This window comes from Silene latifolia, chromosome 10, assembly GCF_048544455.1.
Source record: "Silene latifolia isolate original U9 population chromosome 10, ASM4854445v1, whole genome shotgun sequence".
Taxonomy (NCBI): domain Eukaryota; kingdom Viridiplantae; phylum Streptophyta; class Magnoliopsida; order Caryophyllales; family Caryophyllaceae; genus Silene; species Silene latifolia.
In genome coordinates, this window is record NC_133535.1 from 2,633,421 (window position 1) to 2,649,890 (window position 16,470).

General features: G+C 34.8%; 2 protein-coding genes across 3 annotated transcripts; one reads left to right on the top strand and one right to left on the bottom strand.

Moving 5' to 3' along the window:
* Positions 1-6,229: 6,229 nt before the first annotated feature.
* Positions 6,230-9,956, top strand: LOC141604694 (protein BRASSINAZOLE-RESISTANT 1-like). The gene is made up of 2 exons (XM_074423146.1): positions 6,230-6,630; positions 8,718-9,956. The coding sequence occupies exons 1-2, from the start codon at positions 6,364-6,366 to the stop codon at positions 9,411-9,413; spliced, it is 963 nt and encodes a 320-aa protein (XP_074279247.1). The 5' UTR covers positions 6,230-6,363; the 3' UTR covers positions 9,414-9,956.
* A 600-nt stretch (positions 9,957-10,556) lies between these two features.
* On the bottom strand, positions 10,557-15,391 carry LOC141604695 (deSI-like protein At4g17486). Of its 2 annotated transcripts, none has more exons than XM_074423147.1 (4): positions 15,170-15,391; positions 12,462-12,718; positions 11,255-11,542; positions 10,557-11,069 (listed from the first exon to the last, which is right to left on the bottom strand). In XM_074423147.1, exons 2-4 carry the CDS (start codon positions 12,670-12,672, stop codon positions 10,825-10,827), a joined length of 744 nt encoding a protein of 247 aa, XP_074279248.1. In that variant the 5' UTR covers positions 12,673-12,718; positions 15,170-15,391; the 3' UTR covers positions 10,557-10,824. The 2 variants fall into 2 exon arrangements, with proteins under 2 accessions (XP_074279248.1, XP_074279249.1); XM_074423148.1 differs by lacking the exon at positions 15,170-15,391 and adding an exon at positions 14,518-14,588.
* Positions 15,392-16,470: the final 1,079 nt, after the last annotated feature.

Consider the following 16,470-nt stretch of genomic DNA (forward strand, 5'->3'; position numbering starts at 1 on the left):
TTCCTATTTTATTTTGTTTAATTAAACATGGTAATAAATTGATTAAAACTCTTCATAATACTTAACACACACCAAATTAATTAAAATTTTTTCCTATTTAATTACTTTTTGTAATATAATATGTTAATAATTTTATTAAAACTCCTTATATTACTCAACACCCATAATTTTCATTAATATTTTGTCTTATTAAATTCATCTCTTGGGGTCCTCGGCAATCAATTATCTAATTTAATAATACCACAAAATAAATTAAAATATGGGAATTTATGGTTGTGTAATGACTATAAAACCTACAATACCTATAATAATTTCTATTCACTTTATTTATTTAAAATATGCCTATTTGTCATGAGTTTCTAAGTTGTGGATTGTATTTTATGGTTTAATTTATTTATTTGATTATATTGATTATATTGAGTATTATTGTCGAGTATTATTGTTGCTGTTGTTGTTGCTGTTGCTGTGTCCAATAAAGTATTTTAGTTTGTTATAATGTTGGTTTTATGAATCGTTTGCTTTATATTTGAATTCGTGTTTTCCAGTTGGTTTAATTTAAGTGACTTACATGTGACAATGTTTTGATTTGTTTGTCAAGTTTTTGCCAGATTGATGTTTTATCTTTTGGTCAATGTATTTTTTATATAACTTTAAAGCACCATGAAACGTATGTGAATGCAGATAAGACAAACCATCACGTGGGTAATCTGAAGAGGGAAGAAATATAAAAGGCACGAAACTGAGGTAAAATTAAAGGTAAAAAAACGTAAGGTAGAAACTGATAAGTAATGGATGATTGTTAATCTCAAAATAAAAGTCTTATAATATTTCTTTTAATTTGTTATTAAACGTATATTGTGGTGTAATTTTACTATTATACTTTCCTGATCAACCTATTTGAATTTGTATTTTTGTATTCACGAGTATAATCATCTCTAACATATATTTTTCTTTTTCATTTTATATGAACTATTATCAAGGCATGTAATAAAAGGAAGCGAAAGTGGACCTTTGGGTAAATATTAAATGGTATAATTTCTAAATTCTACTTCGTATCGTATGTTTTAAATTTTATGTGTTTTTTTTTTGTCAAAATAGGAATAATACAAAAAACTTACTTTCATAATTTCCTAAAAAAAAAAAAAAAAAAAAAAAAAAAAAAACTACTCATAATTAATGGTAAATAAATAAGTACAAATAATTGAATGAAAAATCTTTAAAATTTCACAAATTACTTTTTGAACCATCATGACAATAATTAGTCATTTTAATTATGTCATTTTCTCTTCCAATTTAAGTTTTCTCCAACTCCCACCTTTTGATTGTTTTTCTATAAAATTTACTTTACATTTTTAAGTAGTTTATGCTTTTTTAACCATTATAAGATGATCGTTGATATCAAAATGGAGATCTTATAATATTTCTTTAAATTTGTTATTAAGCGTATATTGTTGTGTAATTTTACTATTATGCTTTCCCGATCAACCTATTTGAATTTGTATTTTTGTATTCATGAGTATAATCATCTCTAACATATATTTTTCTTTTTCATTTCATTTGAACTATTATCAAGGCATGTACTAAAAGGAAGCGTACTAAAAGGAAGCGAAAGTGAACCTTCAGATAAATATTAAATAGTATGGTTTCTAAATTCTAATCCGTATATTTTTAAGTTTATGTGTTTTTTTTTTTCAAAACCGGGATACATTATTTTATAGTCTTTAATACTATTTTTATTTTTATATAGGATCGTGGACATAAGTGTAATAAGAGATGGATCAAATTCTTGAAATAGTAATAAGGAACTTAAAAAAATTTATGAACCTTTTGGAATTCGAATTTAGGGAATATAGTTTTTTAGATTATTGAGCAATTGAAATTAAAATTTAATTCGTAATACATGGAGTAGATACCGTACCGTTGAATCGTATCTAATATTTTTCTGTCGATATAATAAATATTTTTCGGATGTAAATAATATTTGAAGCATGCACGTGGTGATAAGACTTCAAAGATATTTCTATGAGAGGTTGATGGAGAGGTTTGAAAATAATTTGGAGATGACTATATTGAGGTATTGAGTTTACAATCTTATAAGACGTCATAAAAAAATTTTCCATACGGAATTTATTATATACGGATGGTTTCAACTTTTAATATTTAAAAAACTCACTATACTATACTGCGGAGTAAAACACACGTATATATAATGAGTCGTCTTTGTCATTGCTCCGTTGTCAAGTTTCTCAAAATTACCACATTGTCACTTGCAGTATTTGATTTTAAAAAATAAACCAGAGTTGTCAAAGAAATAAAGTATTAACTAACTAATTTCTATGTATTTCAAAAATATTTTTAAATGGATCAACAACTAATTGCTCGAACAAATATTAACAATACGATAAAAATATCAAAACTAAAACAAATAAACCCGTGAATTTCACGGGTCACAAACCTAGTTAATCTTTCTTTAGTTATTGTTAAATTTCTAGTTTACACAATTAATTCATTGTTCATCTTATTTATGCTTTCAATTATGTTTGCCTTCAATATTATTGTTGCTATTACTAGCATGTGTAGCTAAACTCCTAATCTAGTGTAAATGGGATCTAGGATCATGTTAAAAGGGGGTAATTAATACATTAACTGTTAAATTGCTTTTGATTGTTGTTCAGTTATGGTTTTGAATCTAATTTATTATTTACTGATTAGAGTTCATTAATTAGCATTGCAAATTAGGATTATCACCGATCGGGTTAAGACTAATATAGGCTGCGATAACTGAATAAACTGACTTAATGATGGCGACCGCATGCTAAGTTTAGATCTAAAGGGCATATTGGAATCGACCGATCATATGGCATTAAACAACCTAACTATTCTGTTAATTAATTAAATCTTAGTCTCGGATTACTGACCTAGTGAACCCAATCTCTAGATCTTTTAATCTTATCGAATTCGTTATTTATTTATTTTGCAATTCGTTTTAGCAAATCAATCAAATCCTTCAAGAAAAATGTTATCTTAAGACAAACTTATATAATAACAAACTACAACATTAACGCCTCCGTATGGATTCGACCCTTCTTACCGCTAACTATATGTTAGTAGTAATTTAGGATTATTTTGATATATGTGATACGACTTTAGCCTTATCAGTTCTCTTATTTAGTATCAGCCTTTAATAACAAGTATTAAACCATTTTAATGAGTATCCGATTTTCGCTCAAAACTGGTTTATCGCACGTAGATAGACTCAAATGTCATACGTTATTCCTCATATTTTGTGAGATCGCTTCGTCTGACCCGAGAAACCGTCTGTGTGATTTACGAACATTTTTGTTCCGGAACCCTGTAATCCCGAAAACTGTGTATTATAAACACTTCAATTTGAGCCGTTGGGGAGACCGTACAAGGTTGTGCTTCTTTTTCTCCTGTATTTCTGCCACGTTTCCAAGGTCGCTTCAAAAGTTACCCTATTCGATTTCAGACCCAAAAAACACGAATTAAACTATTTTTAACGAGTATCCGATTTCCGCCCAAGATTGGTTTATCGCACAACGGCCACCTCAAATGTCCTTTGTTGGTCCTCAAATTTTATGAGGCTGGTATCGCTAACCCGAGAAACTGTCCGTGAGATTTACGGTCATTTTTGTTCCGGGATCCTGAAATCCCGAAAACGGTATATTACAGAGCCCTTGGAATCGGCTCGATCAAAGCTCGACTCGTACTCGGTCAAAACGAGCTCGAGTCGAGTTTGGCTAAATACGAGCTGAGCCCGAGCTCAGCAAGGCTCGGCTCGGAAGCTCGTTTATAATTTTTTTTTTTTTGATAAAGTTTATAAATTTTGTTTGGTATAATCTTTATATTGTAGTATTATTTTTATTTCAAATTATACGTTATTTAAACATTTATATAAATAATTCAATTTTATTTATTTCAATTTAGTTCCACTCCATTAAGGCCCTGTTCTTTTGGACTTAATTTCAGTTCTAATAAGTCCAGTTCAATTCAGTTCAGCTCCATTAAGTTGATTCGATTCAATTCAATCCATTCCATTCGATTCGATTCGATTCGATTCGATTCAGATCAGTTTAGTTCAGTTCATATTAGTTTTTCAACATTAATATTATTATTCTTATTTTATATTATTATTATTATTATTATTATTATTATTATTATTATTATTATTATTATTATTATTATTATTATTATTATTATTATTATTATTATTATTATTATTATTATTATTATTATTATTATTATTAATGTATTTACTATTATTATTATATTATTATTATATTTATTATATTACTATTATATTAATTTAAATTATTATTTTATATTTATATTTATATTTATATTTATATTATTATTATTATTATTATTATTTTATTAATATATTCATTACTATTAATATTATTCATAACATATTTATTATTATTATTATTATTATTATTATTATTATATTATATTATATTTATTATTTTATTAATATATTTTTTTTGCAAGAAAGGTATTTCTCATATATTCCAAAAAAAAAGGATAACATGAGTTTCTTACAAAGAATACCCACTATACAATGTAAGTCCAAAAACCACCTATATTATCTATACAAAAGAATTCCTATGTATGGAGAGCATCAATCACATCCAAATATACACGATCTGTGACTGAATGAAGGAGTAATGTACTAACAATGAATTGTATTTCCTTGAATAGAGCTTGTGCAGACCTCTCCCTTCCCTCAAAAATTCTAAGATTCTTTTCCTGGCAAATAACATAAACCAGCCATCCAAGACTACAGCTCACCCATTTGCCTCCCCAATCATTTCTTTTGAAGTTTTGAGCATACCAAAGAAGTAAGGAGGAGAGTTCAGTGCTACTGAAGTGTATATTTGTCCACTGCTTGACACAATGCAGCAGTTCACCAGTGTAGTTGCAGCTGAAAAAGAGATGTGTAGAAGTTTCAGTAGCTTGTTTACACAAACTGCACCTGTTTGCCATAGGGAGACCTCGAGACATAAGCTTAGCCACAGTAGCTAATATGTCCTGCACAGCTAGCATAAGGAGGACTCTGTGTCTGGAAACCATGGTACCATGATGGATAGCCTTATAAACTGGTTGTGGAGATCCACAATTCCTGATGTGTGCATAAGCTTTCCTGATGGAAAACTTATCTCTAGCAGTGAAGCTGCAGAGCAAAAGCTGAAAGGAATGAATCCCTCCCATGTTCTGAATGCAGTTGTCCCGAATCTGGAGGATACCTCTGATGCTCTCAGAATGCTTTTCATGGGCAACAACATCCCAGATGGAGGTAGAGTTAGTGGTGTAGTTTTCAATCCATTTTGTCCATATGGCCCCTGATTCTGATCAATCTTCCATAGCCATTGAAGGAGGGCAGCAGTATTCCAAGCTTGTAAGGTCTTGATGTTAAACCCACCCTCTTCCCAAGGGGTGCAAATACTGGTCCAGCTCTTGAAGACAGGTTTCTTGTCATTGAAAGCATGGCCCCAGAAAATACTCTTACTGATTCTGTTAATTCGTTTATAGATTTGCCTGAGCATCTGTAGACTTGTACACCAGAAGTTAGTTATTCCAAATACAACAGAGTTTAGCACTTGGATTCTTCCAGCATAAGAGAGATGTTTAGTGGAGAACTTTGTAGCAATGCTCTGAATTTTCAATATCAACCCATCATACATATCTTGTGTAAGCCTAGAGGAATGATTTTTTTTTATTAATATATTTATTATTAATATATATTATTAATCACATATTTATTATTATTATATTTAATATTATTATATTAATAAGTTATTATATTAGACCTATTATTATTATTATTACTATTATTATTATTATTATTATTACTATATTTATTGTTATATTACTATTTTATTTTTTATATATCTTATTAGATTATTATTATTACTATTATATTATATTAATATATTATTATTTTTAATGAATAATATTATTATAATATTTATTATTATTATTATTGGTATTATTGTTATTATAATATTTATTATTATTGGTATTATTATTATTATTATTATTAGTATAATCTTTTATTATTTGTTCAATTCGATTCAGATCGATCGATTCGATTCGATTTAGTTGATTCACCCCATTCATTCAATTTAGTTCGATTCAAATTCTATTAAGTTGATTCGATTCGATTGAGACAATTTCAAATTAAAAGAATCCTAAAATTCCACTAAACTTCCGACAACACGTAGCAATCAGCAAAGCAACGAAAACACACACCTCGTGCTTTTCCCTTTCCTCTCATTTTCCACACATCGTTTACTCCACACTATCAGTTGCCTTCTTTCTCTCTCTCTCTTTTCTAGAGAGATGATGGCGGACGGCGGCGGCGGGAGCGGCGGAGATGCCGGCGGCAGCGGAGGAGTGTCGACGCGGCGGAAACCGTCGTGGAGAGAAAGGGAGAATAATCGGAGACGAGAGCGAAGACGAAGAGCAATAGCGGCGAAGATATTTGCAGGATTAAGAGCACAAGGAAATTATAATTTACCAAAACATTGTGATAATAATGAAGTTCTTAAAGCTCTTTGTGCTGAAGCTGGTTGGATTGTTGATCCTGATGGTACTACTTATCGCAAGGTTTAATCTTTAATCTATCGTCTTTTTTTAAACCTAATTATTTTGATGATTTAATTAATTTGCTGATTTAATTGTGTTTTAGTTGATTTTTTTACTGTTGATTTGTGTAGATCTGCTTGATTTATTAGTTTGATTTGTGTTGTTTGAGTATAATTAATGAATTGTTTTTAGGATTAGAGTGAACTGGAATTGTGGATTGTTGTGTGGATGTTGAAGAGGGGAGGTAGAGCGTAGATTATTCGGATTGAGGTGGCGGAGTTGGAATTTGAAGTTAAGGGGAGGTGGAAGGTAGATTATTTGGATTGAGGTGGCGGAGGTAGAATTTGAAGTTAGGGAGGTGGAACATAGACGGATTGAGATGGTGGAGGTAGTATTCCAAGTTAAACGGCGGTTGGAAAGTAGATTATTTGGATTGAGGTGGCAGAGGTAGAATTCCGAGGACAAAAGGTAGATTATTTGGATTGAGGTGGCGGTGGTAGAATCCGAAGTTATAGGGAGGTTGAATTTGAATGTATGGATTGAGGTTGCAGAGGTAGAATTCAAAGTTAAAGGGAGGTGGTTGGGGAAAGTAGACTATTTGGATTGAGGTGGCAGAGGTAGAATTCCGAGGACAAAAGGTAGATTATTTGGATTGAGGTGGTGGTGGTAGAATTCTAAGTTATAGGGAGGTTGAATTTGAACGTATGGACTGAGGTGGCAGAGGTAGAATTCAAAGTTAATGGGAGGTGGAACGTGATTAGTTGGATTGAGGTGGTGGAGTTAGAATTTGAAGTTGTAGGGAGGTTGAATTTGAACGTAGTATATATGGATTGAGGCGGTGCAAGTAGAATTCAAAGCTAAATGGAGGTGGAATGTAGATTATTTGGATTGAGGTGGAGGAGGTAGAATTCGAAGTTAAAGGGAGCTAGGACGTAGATCATGCGGATTGTAAATGGTAGGAAGGTGAATTAGTAATACAATAAGGTAAGTCCTGGGATGAAAAATCAAATATCTGTCGCGACACTAATTCACGACCGAGTTATCAAGGTTTTGATGTTTACCTTGACCACATTTTACCTCATTTTGAGGCAGTATTATCTGTATTCAGCAAGATGAGATTAGTCCATGATAATGTATTGCGGTCGCGACTAAAACCTGGATTTACCACTATGAGAGCCCCTACTAACCACCTCTGCTTCACCAATAAGTAATTGTATAAATGAATTTGGTTTTAAATTGTAATGTCAAATGAGATGGTGGGTAAATATTTTAACAAGTTGTGTGGCATTGTGGTTTTGCGATTGTCAGCAAATGATTAATTTATATACATAAAAAATGGCATTGCATCATGTGTTATTGCTGCCGACATGAAGTAGTTAGTAAACAAGTCTTCTTTATGGAGAACTAACATGATGTGATGATTGGACTCTAATTTTGGGGACATTATACAATTTGACTTTTGGCATTTTTAGATGGAGAGATTTAGGAGGAAATGGAATGGACGATTTTCATTGTTCGATTGTATTGGAGGGTAATGAAGGCTTTCTTAATTGTTACTCCGTACAATACAAATTAAACCCAACTAACTTACGAAAGAGAAAGCTTTTGAAGTAAACATCTTTCCCCCTTTTTCACACCTTATTTTACTTGAAAAATATATTATACTTTATTAAACCGTGTCAGAAACTGGATGTTTCATAGCGGATTTGGCAACATGCTCTAACTTGTATCGAAACAAAGGGCTTGATTTGTTACTGCTAGTTTTGTAATTCTTGATGTTTTTGCTAAGGAGTACATGCTAATGATTTGCTCACTCCATATTGAGTTTGTTGTAGGTGTTTCATTGATGAGAAAAATTAGTCGTTAGATATGCTCCATGAACGCGTATGTTATGCAGTGTAAGAAAAATGTTAAGATACACTTTCGGATTGGTGTCAGTTTTGCAATTGCGGAGTGTTTTTGTTTCCACAAGTATATGTGCTGGATCGGGTTTCCTTCAAGTACATTTTAAGTTTAGTTTATCAGATGAGTAACTTGCTGAAAATTGTTACTCCTGAGACGTCTCTTTTTCGTGGCTAATTGCTGACTGAATGACATGTTATATGTAGGGAATGAAACCGCCTCCGCCAGAGTTAATGGCTAGTTTCAACAGCTTCAGTGCACGTTCTTCTCAAGTACAGAGCCCTTATTCTTCCGCATTTCATAGTCCGATCCCGTCCTACCAAACAAGCCCATGTTCCTCTGCACCACAAAGCCCAACCCACAACAACAATGATCCTCGATCCAACCCGTTTTCATTTCTTTGCAATTCAATTCCTTCAAGTCTGCCATCTCTTCGGATTTCAAACAGTGCCCCTGTAACCCCTCAATTGTCATCACCAACATCGAAAAACACTCCGAAGCAGCAATTCAATTTCGACACTATTGCTAAGGAGTCTATGTCATCATTTAATTATCAACTGTTTGCTGCTTCTGCCCCGTCAAGTCCTACAAGGCGTAGGAACTTTACCGAGTTTACCCCGCCTACCATACCGGAATGCGATGAATCTGATTGCTCAACTCTCGATTCTGGTCAGTGGATTAATTTCCAGAGATTTGCTAGACCACCTGTTCCGAATTCCCCTACATTTAATTTGATCCGACCAATGGTCCAGCAGATGTCACTTAATGATGGGACCGAGGGAAGACCAATAACTGCAGAAGCCGAAACAGTGCAGGTCACACCTTGGGAAGGCGAGAGGATTCATGATGAGGCTATGGATGATCTTGAACTTACTCTCGGAAGTGGTCCCCTTAGGACATAAGATTAGTGTTGCGTTGTTCGGTTTTCGGTGTTCAATCATATTCAAAAAATGGGTTCGAGTTTGTCAAACGATAGATTGGGTTTGGATTTGGATATAAAGCACTCAAGCGACCTAGTTCTAAAGAATTCCGCTCCAGTGCAAAGACAATTCGATTTGAGGATCGGCTGACAGAAATCCGAACCATGTGTGCATAAGATTCACTTCATTGTCAAATGTGGCAATGACTGATATTGTTGCAGCTGAATTGAGTTTCATCCCAGAAGACTGCTGTACTCGATACAAATCATTGTCGAAAGTCGAATGGGACAAATGCTGATACATGTGTCTCTTTTTATTTTTATATCCTGTTTAATGTGTTTATAGGCATTTAAGGGTAAATATTTTATTTCTATATTATGTTTATAGGCATAAAATATTTATTCCGAGACTGTTATTCTCTTATCTGATTTTTCGTTGTATTTTTTTGTATTCTTTTCTGTATGACTGTATTCTTGTAAAATCGATTGATCATATTAGTATATTACCGTTGTCTGTTCCATCCTAGCATGTAAACCGTTTTCTATCTTTTTATGTTTCACTCGTTCATTCAGTTCATCCCGAACATTACAAATTTATTACCCGTTGTAAGCATGAAACGTAACTAAAACTCATATTTTCAATTAGTAACGACTAGACCTGTACTCGGGAGCCTGGTCCGGGCTGGGCTCTCCTGGTCAGACCCGGGCCAGGCCAGTGGGAGGGGCGGGCTTGGCCGGGCTGGGATATGCTTGAGGGGGGCCAGGGCCTGAGGCGGCCAAGGGCGGGTCGTGCTGGCAGGCCTTACCATTTTTTTGCTAAAATTGCAGGTCGGGCTGACATTTTAGGACCCGGACCAGGCCCGAGCCAACGGCAGGCCAAGGCCGGGCTGGGTCAGGCCAAGTTGCATAAAATAACAGGCCAATGCAAACCGGGTCCGGGCCGGGCCAGCCCGTGTTGATAGCCAGCTCTAGTGACTAACAAGCATTAGTTAACTTAGAAATATGTACCGAGTCATTGGAACTGTTTTGACTGTTTCACACTTATAGCGGTCTTAAGATAAACTTGCCGTGTTACCAAAGGTTTATATTTGGCGGTTTACACCACAAGAAGAAATTGTACACCGGGTTTACAAGTAGTCAAAATGACGGTCTTAATATAAATAGGTGTTACAATGACGGACTACAATAAGTTGTATACAACTCGACAGCTGAACATGATCACTGCCATAATCTAGGGGAAGCCATAGAAATGACATAATTACAGCAACTTACATTACAAGCTCCTTCGATCTTGTTATCTTACAGAGCTCGAGATTAACATGGCAGATTCAAACTAAGCTTTCTGAAACAAATCTAAGAGATTACCTAATAAGAGATTATCAATTTATCAGTTATCACCTTTCTGTTATCGGCCGTTTTTTAGAACTCCTCAGTTCACAAGATGATAAGCAGCTTTTCAAGGGAGAACGTAGAAATAATGAAGACGCTGACAGTTGCTTCTGTCGCATTGAGATTGAGGACAGACAGCTGAATGCATTTCTCAGTTTTTGCTTGTCGTTATCATACGTTGCTAAACTTGTATCTTCTTGAGGCGTGTTTATCCTCAGTGTATCAGGGAGTACGCAGTTGCATGCGGATCCTGCGTACAAGAAAAAAGTTCCATAATTAGGGAATAGACTGATCATTTAGTCTCCTGAAAGACGGTCTCTAGTATGTGTAAACTCATATACCCGTTAACCCACTAACTCGAAAAAACACGACTCCATGAGTATTTGTGTAAACAAAATTGAAAACAATTTATCAAAACCTCCCAAAAAATCGCACCTATCTTAGCAAGCCGATTAACCCATTTGGGGATTTTCTTTCCAGTTAGCATGTAACACACATCCTTACAGAAATGGTTACAGTTTTTGACAATCAAATGGTATGAGTCGCCGTTATAGCTTGCTGCATGCTGCTCCATGAACTCTCTGACTTGTTTTGCATCTAAGCATGTTGTTCCAATAAATATTGATCTTCTGAACTTAAAACCTGGACATTGCCGAGGTTCAACCTCAAACACGCCACTGCTTGGATAGTCATGAGCTCCAAATGCGTATTCTACTCCATGAACTGTTAAATTAGACAGAAGCAGTTCTGTTGTCAGGGCTATATTCTACTTTAATGATAGTCACATAATGAAGACGGTAATCACAAGTTCACAACAGCCAGATAGGACTATTATACGAGCACTGATTGCCATGCTGTATGTAGCAACTAGCAACAGTTCAATGAATAATACATACTGAAGCTTAATCAGGATGTACTCCCTCCTAGAGTCCTAGTTGTTCATTTCTTCCCTCTTTCCTTTTTCATGGTAGTCGGATTTTCTTCCCTCTTTCCTTTTTCGGAAAGTTTTGTGTGGTCCAAATTCATTTGCTGGGTGGGTAGAGTGGGTCGGAGTGTTTTGTGAGGTCCAAAATCATTTTCTTATTTCTTATGCAAAATGGAAGGGGGAAGAAATAAGCGATTAGGACTTTAGGAGGGAGTATTAAAAGTGTTACGATATATATAAACCATAAAGACACTTCACGAGGTATGCTAAACTCTCCCTAATATTTGAAAAAGGTGGCAATGAGGTGACGTAAGGTATATACTCCCTCCGCCCCAATCCTTTGTTTACCTTTTTTTATTCTTTGTGAGGGGTATTTTGATAAAAGATAAACACATGACTGGGGACGGAGGGGGTACAAGCCATAAGGTAGGATGAAGATACTAACGGACTCTAGGGTGAGAAAGCCTCGCTCTATAACTACTCATCAAATATAGAAATTTATATGAGACAGTGGCATGCATACAACCCAACCAGAAAATTTCGTATTCTCATTCTAATTATAGGGTTCCTCACTTGGTTGTAAGACGACTATCTCATACAAGGCTCGCTGTTTATCAAATGAGAGCAATGTCAAATCAAATGAAGGCTTAACACAAATGTCAGACGAAGGACTCTGAATACTGAAACACATCATGCAACTGTAGTATGGAATCTAACCTTCGACGCCAGAGTGAAAGATACCAAGGCCAGCCCAATAGAGATACCCATTCATGGGAGTTAGGTCGTAAACATTGAGGAAAACGGGAGTATTTCCCGAATCAGAGCTAGAGGCCTTTGCTTTTGGAAACAAACAAAACCTTGTTGTTGCTTTGCCCCTTAAACGCAGAGGCACAATACCCTTCCAAGCTTTCTTTATTTCCAGTTTCATTTTCGTGATGTAGCAGTATCCTAATGTCCCCACCGAAATTTATGATCTGCACACGCAAACAAAGAAGAAATAGTTGTAGAAAACACTAAAATAAAAAGGTCGAAGTGGACATGTGCTTAACTTAATCATAAATGCACTCTCGAAAAATTCTTAGGACGGTTCTACATACGAAACACATTAAATGACGCCTTTTCATTTATTTTTTTCATCTTACCTTCATACAACAACGTAAGAGCCTTAATCCCAAAATGATTTGGGGTCGGCTGACATGAATCATCCTTTACAACCGTCCATGGGTGAACGCACGCCTCAAAATGCGAAAATATAGAAAAGAAAAGTACTTACACCATGTCCTCACAACAATGAAAAGACTACAACAACAAAGCCTTAGTCCCAAAATGATTTGTGGTCAGTATGTGAATAATTAAGCCATGTATTGCAACAAATTCAATGAAAATCAAAAGCAATTTGTATTAGATACCTAGAATGTAACCCTAAAAACTGACCAAATCAAAATAAGGGAAAAGAAAATTAGAAAATCTGCATACCCAGTTGTGAGTTGTGTAATGACTAATGAAAACACTGTGTGGTACTGAACATATGTTATCAAACAGACGTACTGGACATATGTTATGTCTGAACAAATCCACGCCTTCCATTGGAAACATCGACTGATACAGACCATATGCTATGTCTGCATACATTCATATCCCGAATGAACTAGCTAATATGTCATCGACCATTCAACTGAACACTATATGTGGCCTCCTTTTAGCATTACTACATCGTTACGACTTAACGAGATTTCTGAAACGTTTCCATCTTTTAGGGAATTTATGTTTGATCCTATGTTACTCCGACACTTCACTTAGTTCCAGTGTCGCGTATCCGACACCTATCGTGTCGACACCGACACGACATTTCGACACTTCATTTTAGACCAAAAAATTGAAAAATTCGCACAAAATAGCCGTATCCGACACTCAACACGTGTCAGACATGACACTCGTGCCAAAGAGTCGGGGTAACACAGGTTTGATCTTCTTGAGAAAACAGTGCTACAGTTGTACAGGGTGCGATTTTAAAGTTATATGGTAAACTTTACTATGAACCTAAATTCACCCCAGAACAAAGATTCTGTCGATCAAAGACGAAAAGAACAAGGTGAAGATAACATACCTTAACAGCTTAACTACAAATTCTACCCCCCTCATCTTATTTATGTTGTCCGCATTTGACTTTGATGATCAAAAGATACCAACTTTGACCAATATTTTCCTAAATCATACTATTTGCACAACTCACAACTTTGACAACCTCACCTAGTATTGCACTATTACTACATTAATTCTCAAAGTTGACAACGATTGACCACCGAAGTCAAAAGGGTTGCGATCTACAAATCGAGATAATAGGAATCACCCATCCTCACTTACAGGGTGGGATTTTAAAGGTACAAGGTAAACTGTACTATAAGCCTAAATTCACCCTGGAACAAAGATTCCGTCTATCAAAGACGAAAAGAACAAGGTGAAGATAACATTCCCTAACTACAAATACTACGCCTGCCATCCAAAAGATACCAACTTTGACCGATATTTTCCCAAATTAATTCTCAAAGTTGACAACGATTGACCACCAAAGCCAAAAGGGATACGAGTAATAAATTTGCGATCTACTAATCGAGTCATAGTAATCATCCATCCTTACACTTCATGTAAAAGGTAATGACATACGGAAAACAAAAACACAAGAAAGACATGTAATTGATGCCTACCCTTTAAAGGACATTGATATTTATTCAAGTATAATAAGTCAAGGCCAAGAATAGCAACATTCAAGTACCTAACAATTAGCAGTGACAGGTCAGAGAAACATTTATCAAACTAAGAACACCAACTACAAGTGCTCCACACGTTCATCAACCATGCTGTAAAAACACCAGATTTCCGACTGTCGAAATGAATGGCAAAAACCTAAAAAGTGTTGGAGCTAAGGGAGGGCTAGCAGGGGCGCTCGCCCCCACTGGAGGATGAAAATTTCAATGTTTTTAGTTAAAATTTCCGAACTTTTTCCAAGTTTAGAGATTTTTTTGCCCACGGTAAGTTCAAATCCTGGCTCCGCCACCAATGCCGACAACAACAACAACAACAACAACAACAACCAAGTGATTTGGATCCTAATGCATGGAGCAAAATTTCCTAATATTCACAAGCTTACTAAAATGCCCTCAATTATTAACAATGCTAGAGCAATTACAAGATCAAACAGTGACAGAACAAGAGGGCCGGGTTCAATTCCTGCTGTAAGTTCAAATCCTGGTTCCGCCACTGAGGTCAAACCAGTAAAAGGTTTCCACATTTACATAATTAAGATTTGCAGTAAAACCCAGATCTATCTATCAATATAACTACATTGGTAATGAGAAATTTAAACTATATTGAACTAGCAAAAACAATAAAAAAAAATAAGAAAAATAGAGAAATGTTGGACTTACATAGGAATTGTGGGAAGAGATGCTGCTACAAATGGAGAAAACGTTACTCCATTAGCATTAGTTATGCTGAAAACATAAGAAAAAGGGTATTTTGGGAATTTTGAATTAGTTAAATAAAATTGAGAAAAAAACAAGGAAATGGTGGAGTAACAATTTGTATTTGTTTGGGCAAAAAAAAGGTTGTGATGTTTGAGTTATGGAGAGAAAATTAAAGAGTTTGTTAACCTTCAAGTCTATAGGTTTCTATATAAGAATGCAAAAATTCTCATTATAGACGGACACTATCCGTTTATACGTATAGACGGACACCATTTCCCCTCACAAAATACCCATTTGCCATAAAGTGGTAAGCACATGGAGGTGCCCAACCTTGTCCCCCTACCCATTTTATTAGAGGTCTTTACCCGTCTGTTCGCCCCACTCATCTATACCAAGACCCATTGATAAGAATGATAGGTGCTTGCTTATCTAGGTTTGTGTGACTTGATTAAAAGTAGCCTTGTTGAAAATGAGCCAACTATTAAATACCACTTCCTTAAGACAATGTTATCCGTTTAAGTTTAAAATATACTTTCTTCTATTTTGCACAAGAATTAAGAAAATGATTTTAGACCACACAAAACACTCTATTTCACTCTACCCCACATGTAATTAAATTTGGACCACACAAAAGTTACCAAAAAAGGAAAGAGGAACAAAAATCCGACTAGCTTCGATAAGGAAAGAGGGACAAAATGAATGAATAGGAGGGGGTATCCAGTAAAATTCAGCAAGTCTTCCTTCTGACCGCTTATTTCCCGTCTGAAGGCTTCAAACGGGTCTTAACTCTTATACTTTCTCATATTCTTAATAACCCTTCTCTTTCATGGAGGGCACGCGAATTAAAGAAGGGGAGTATTATATGATAAATTATTGTAATGGGGTAGGAGATTGGAGAGAGTGAAGATATTGTGTGATTAAAATAAGTATTGTTGTGGGGTAAAGTGATCTAAATAAGTATTGTTGTGAGATAAATGATTAAAATAAGATAAAGTATGAGTATTGTGGGGTATTGTTGTGGGGTGAGGTGATTAAAATAAGTATAAAAGTTTGCCAAATAAGAAAATAGGGAGGGTATTGTGAATAGAAGAAAAAAGAAATATGGAGAGTTATTTAGAATATGAGGGAATATGAGAGTATGTGACAAATGCTCGTGACATCCCACACATTCCTTTTCTTTTTTAAATCGGTTGTAGTTACGGTCTATCATAATTTGTGACTATCACAAGTAAGCATTTGTGATTAAGAAATAGCTAAACCTG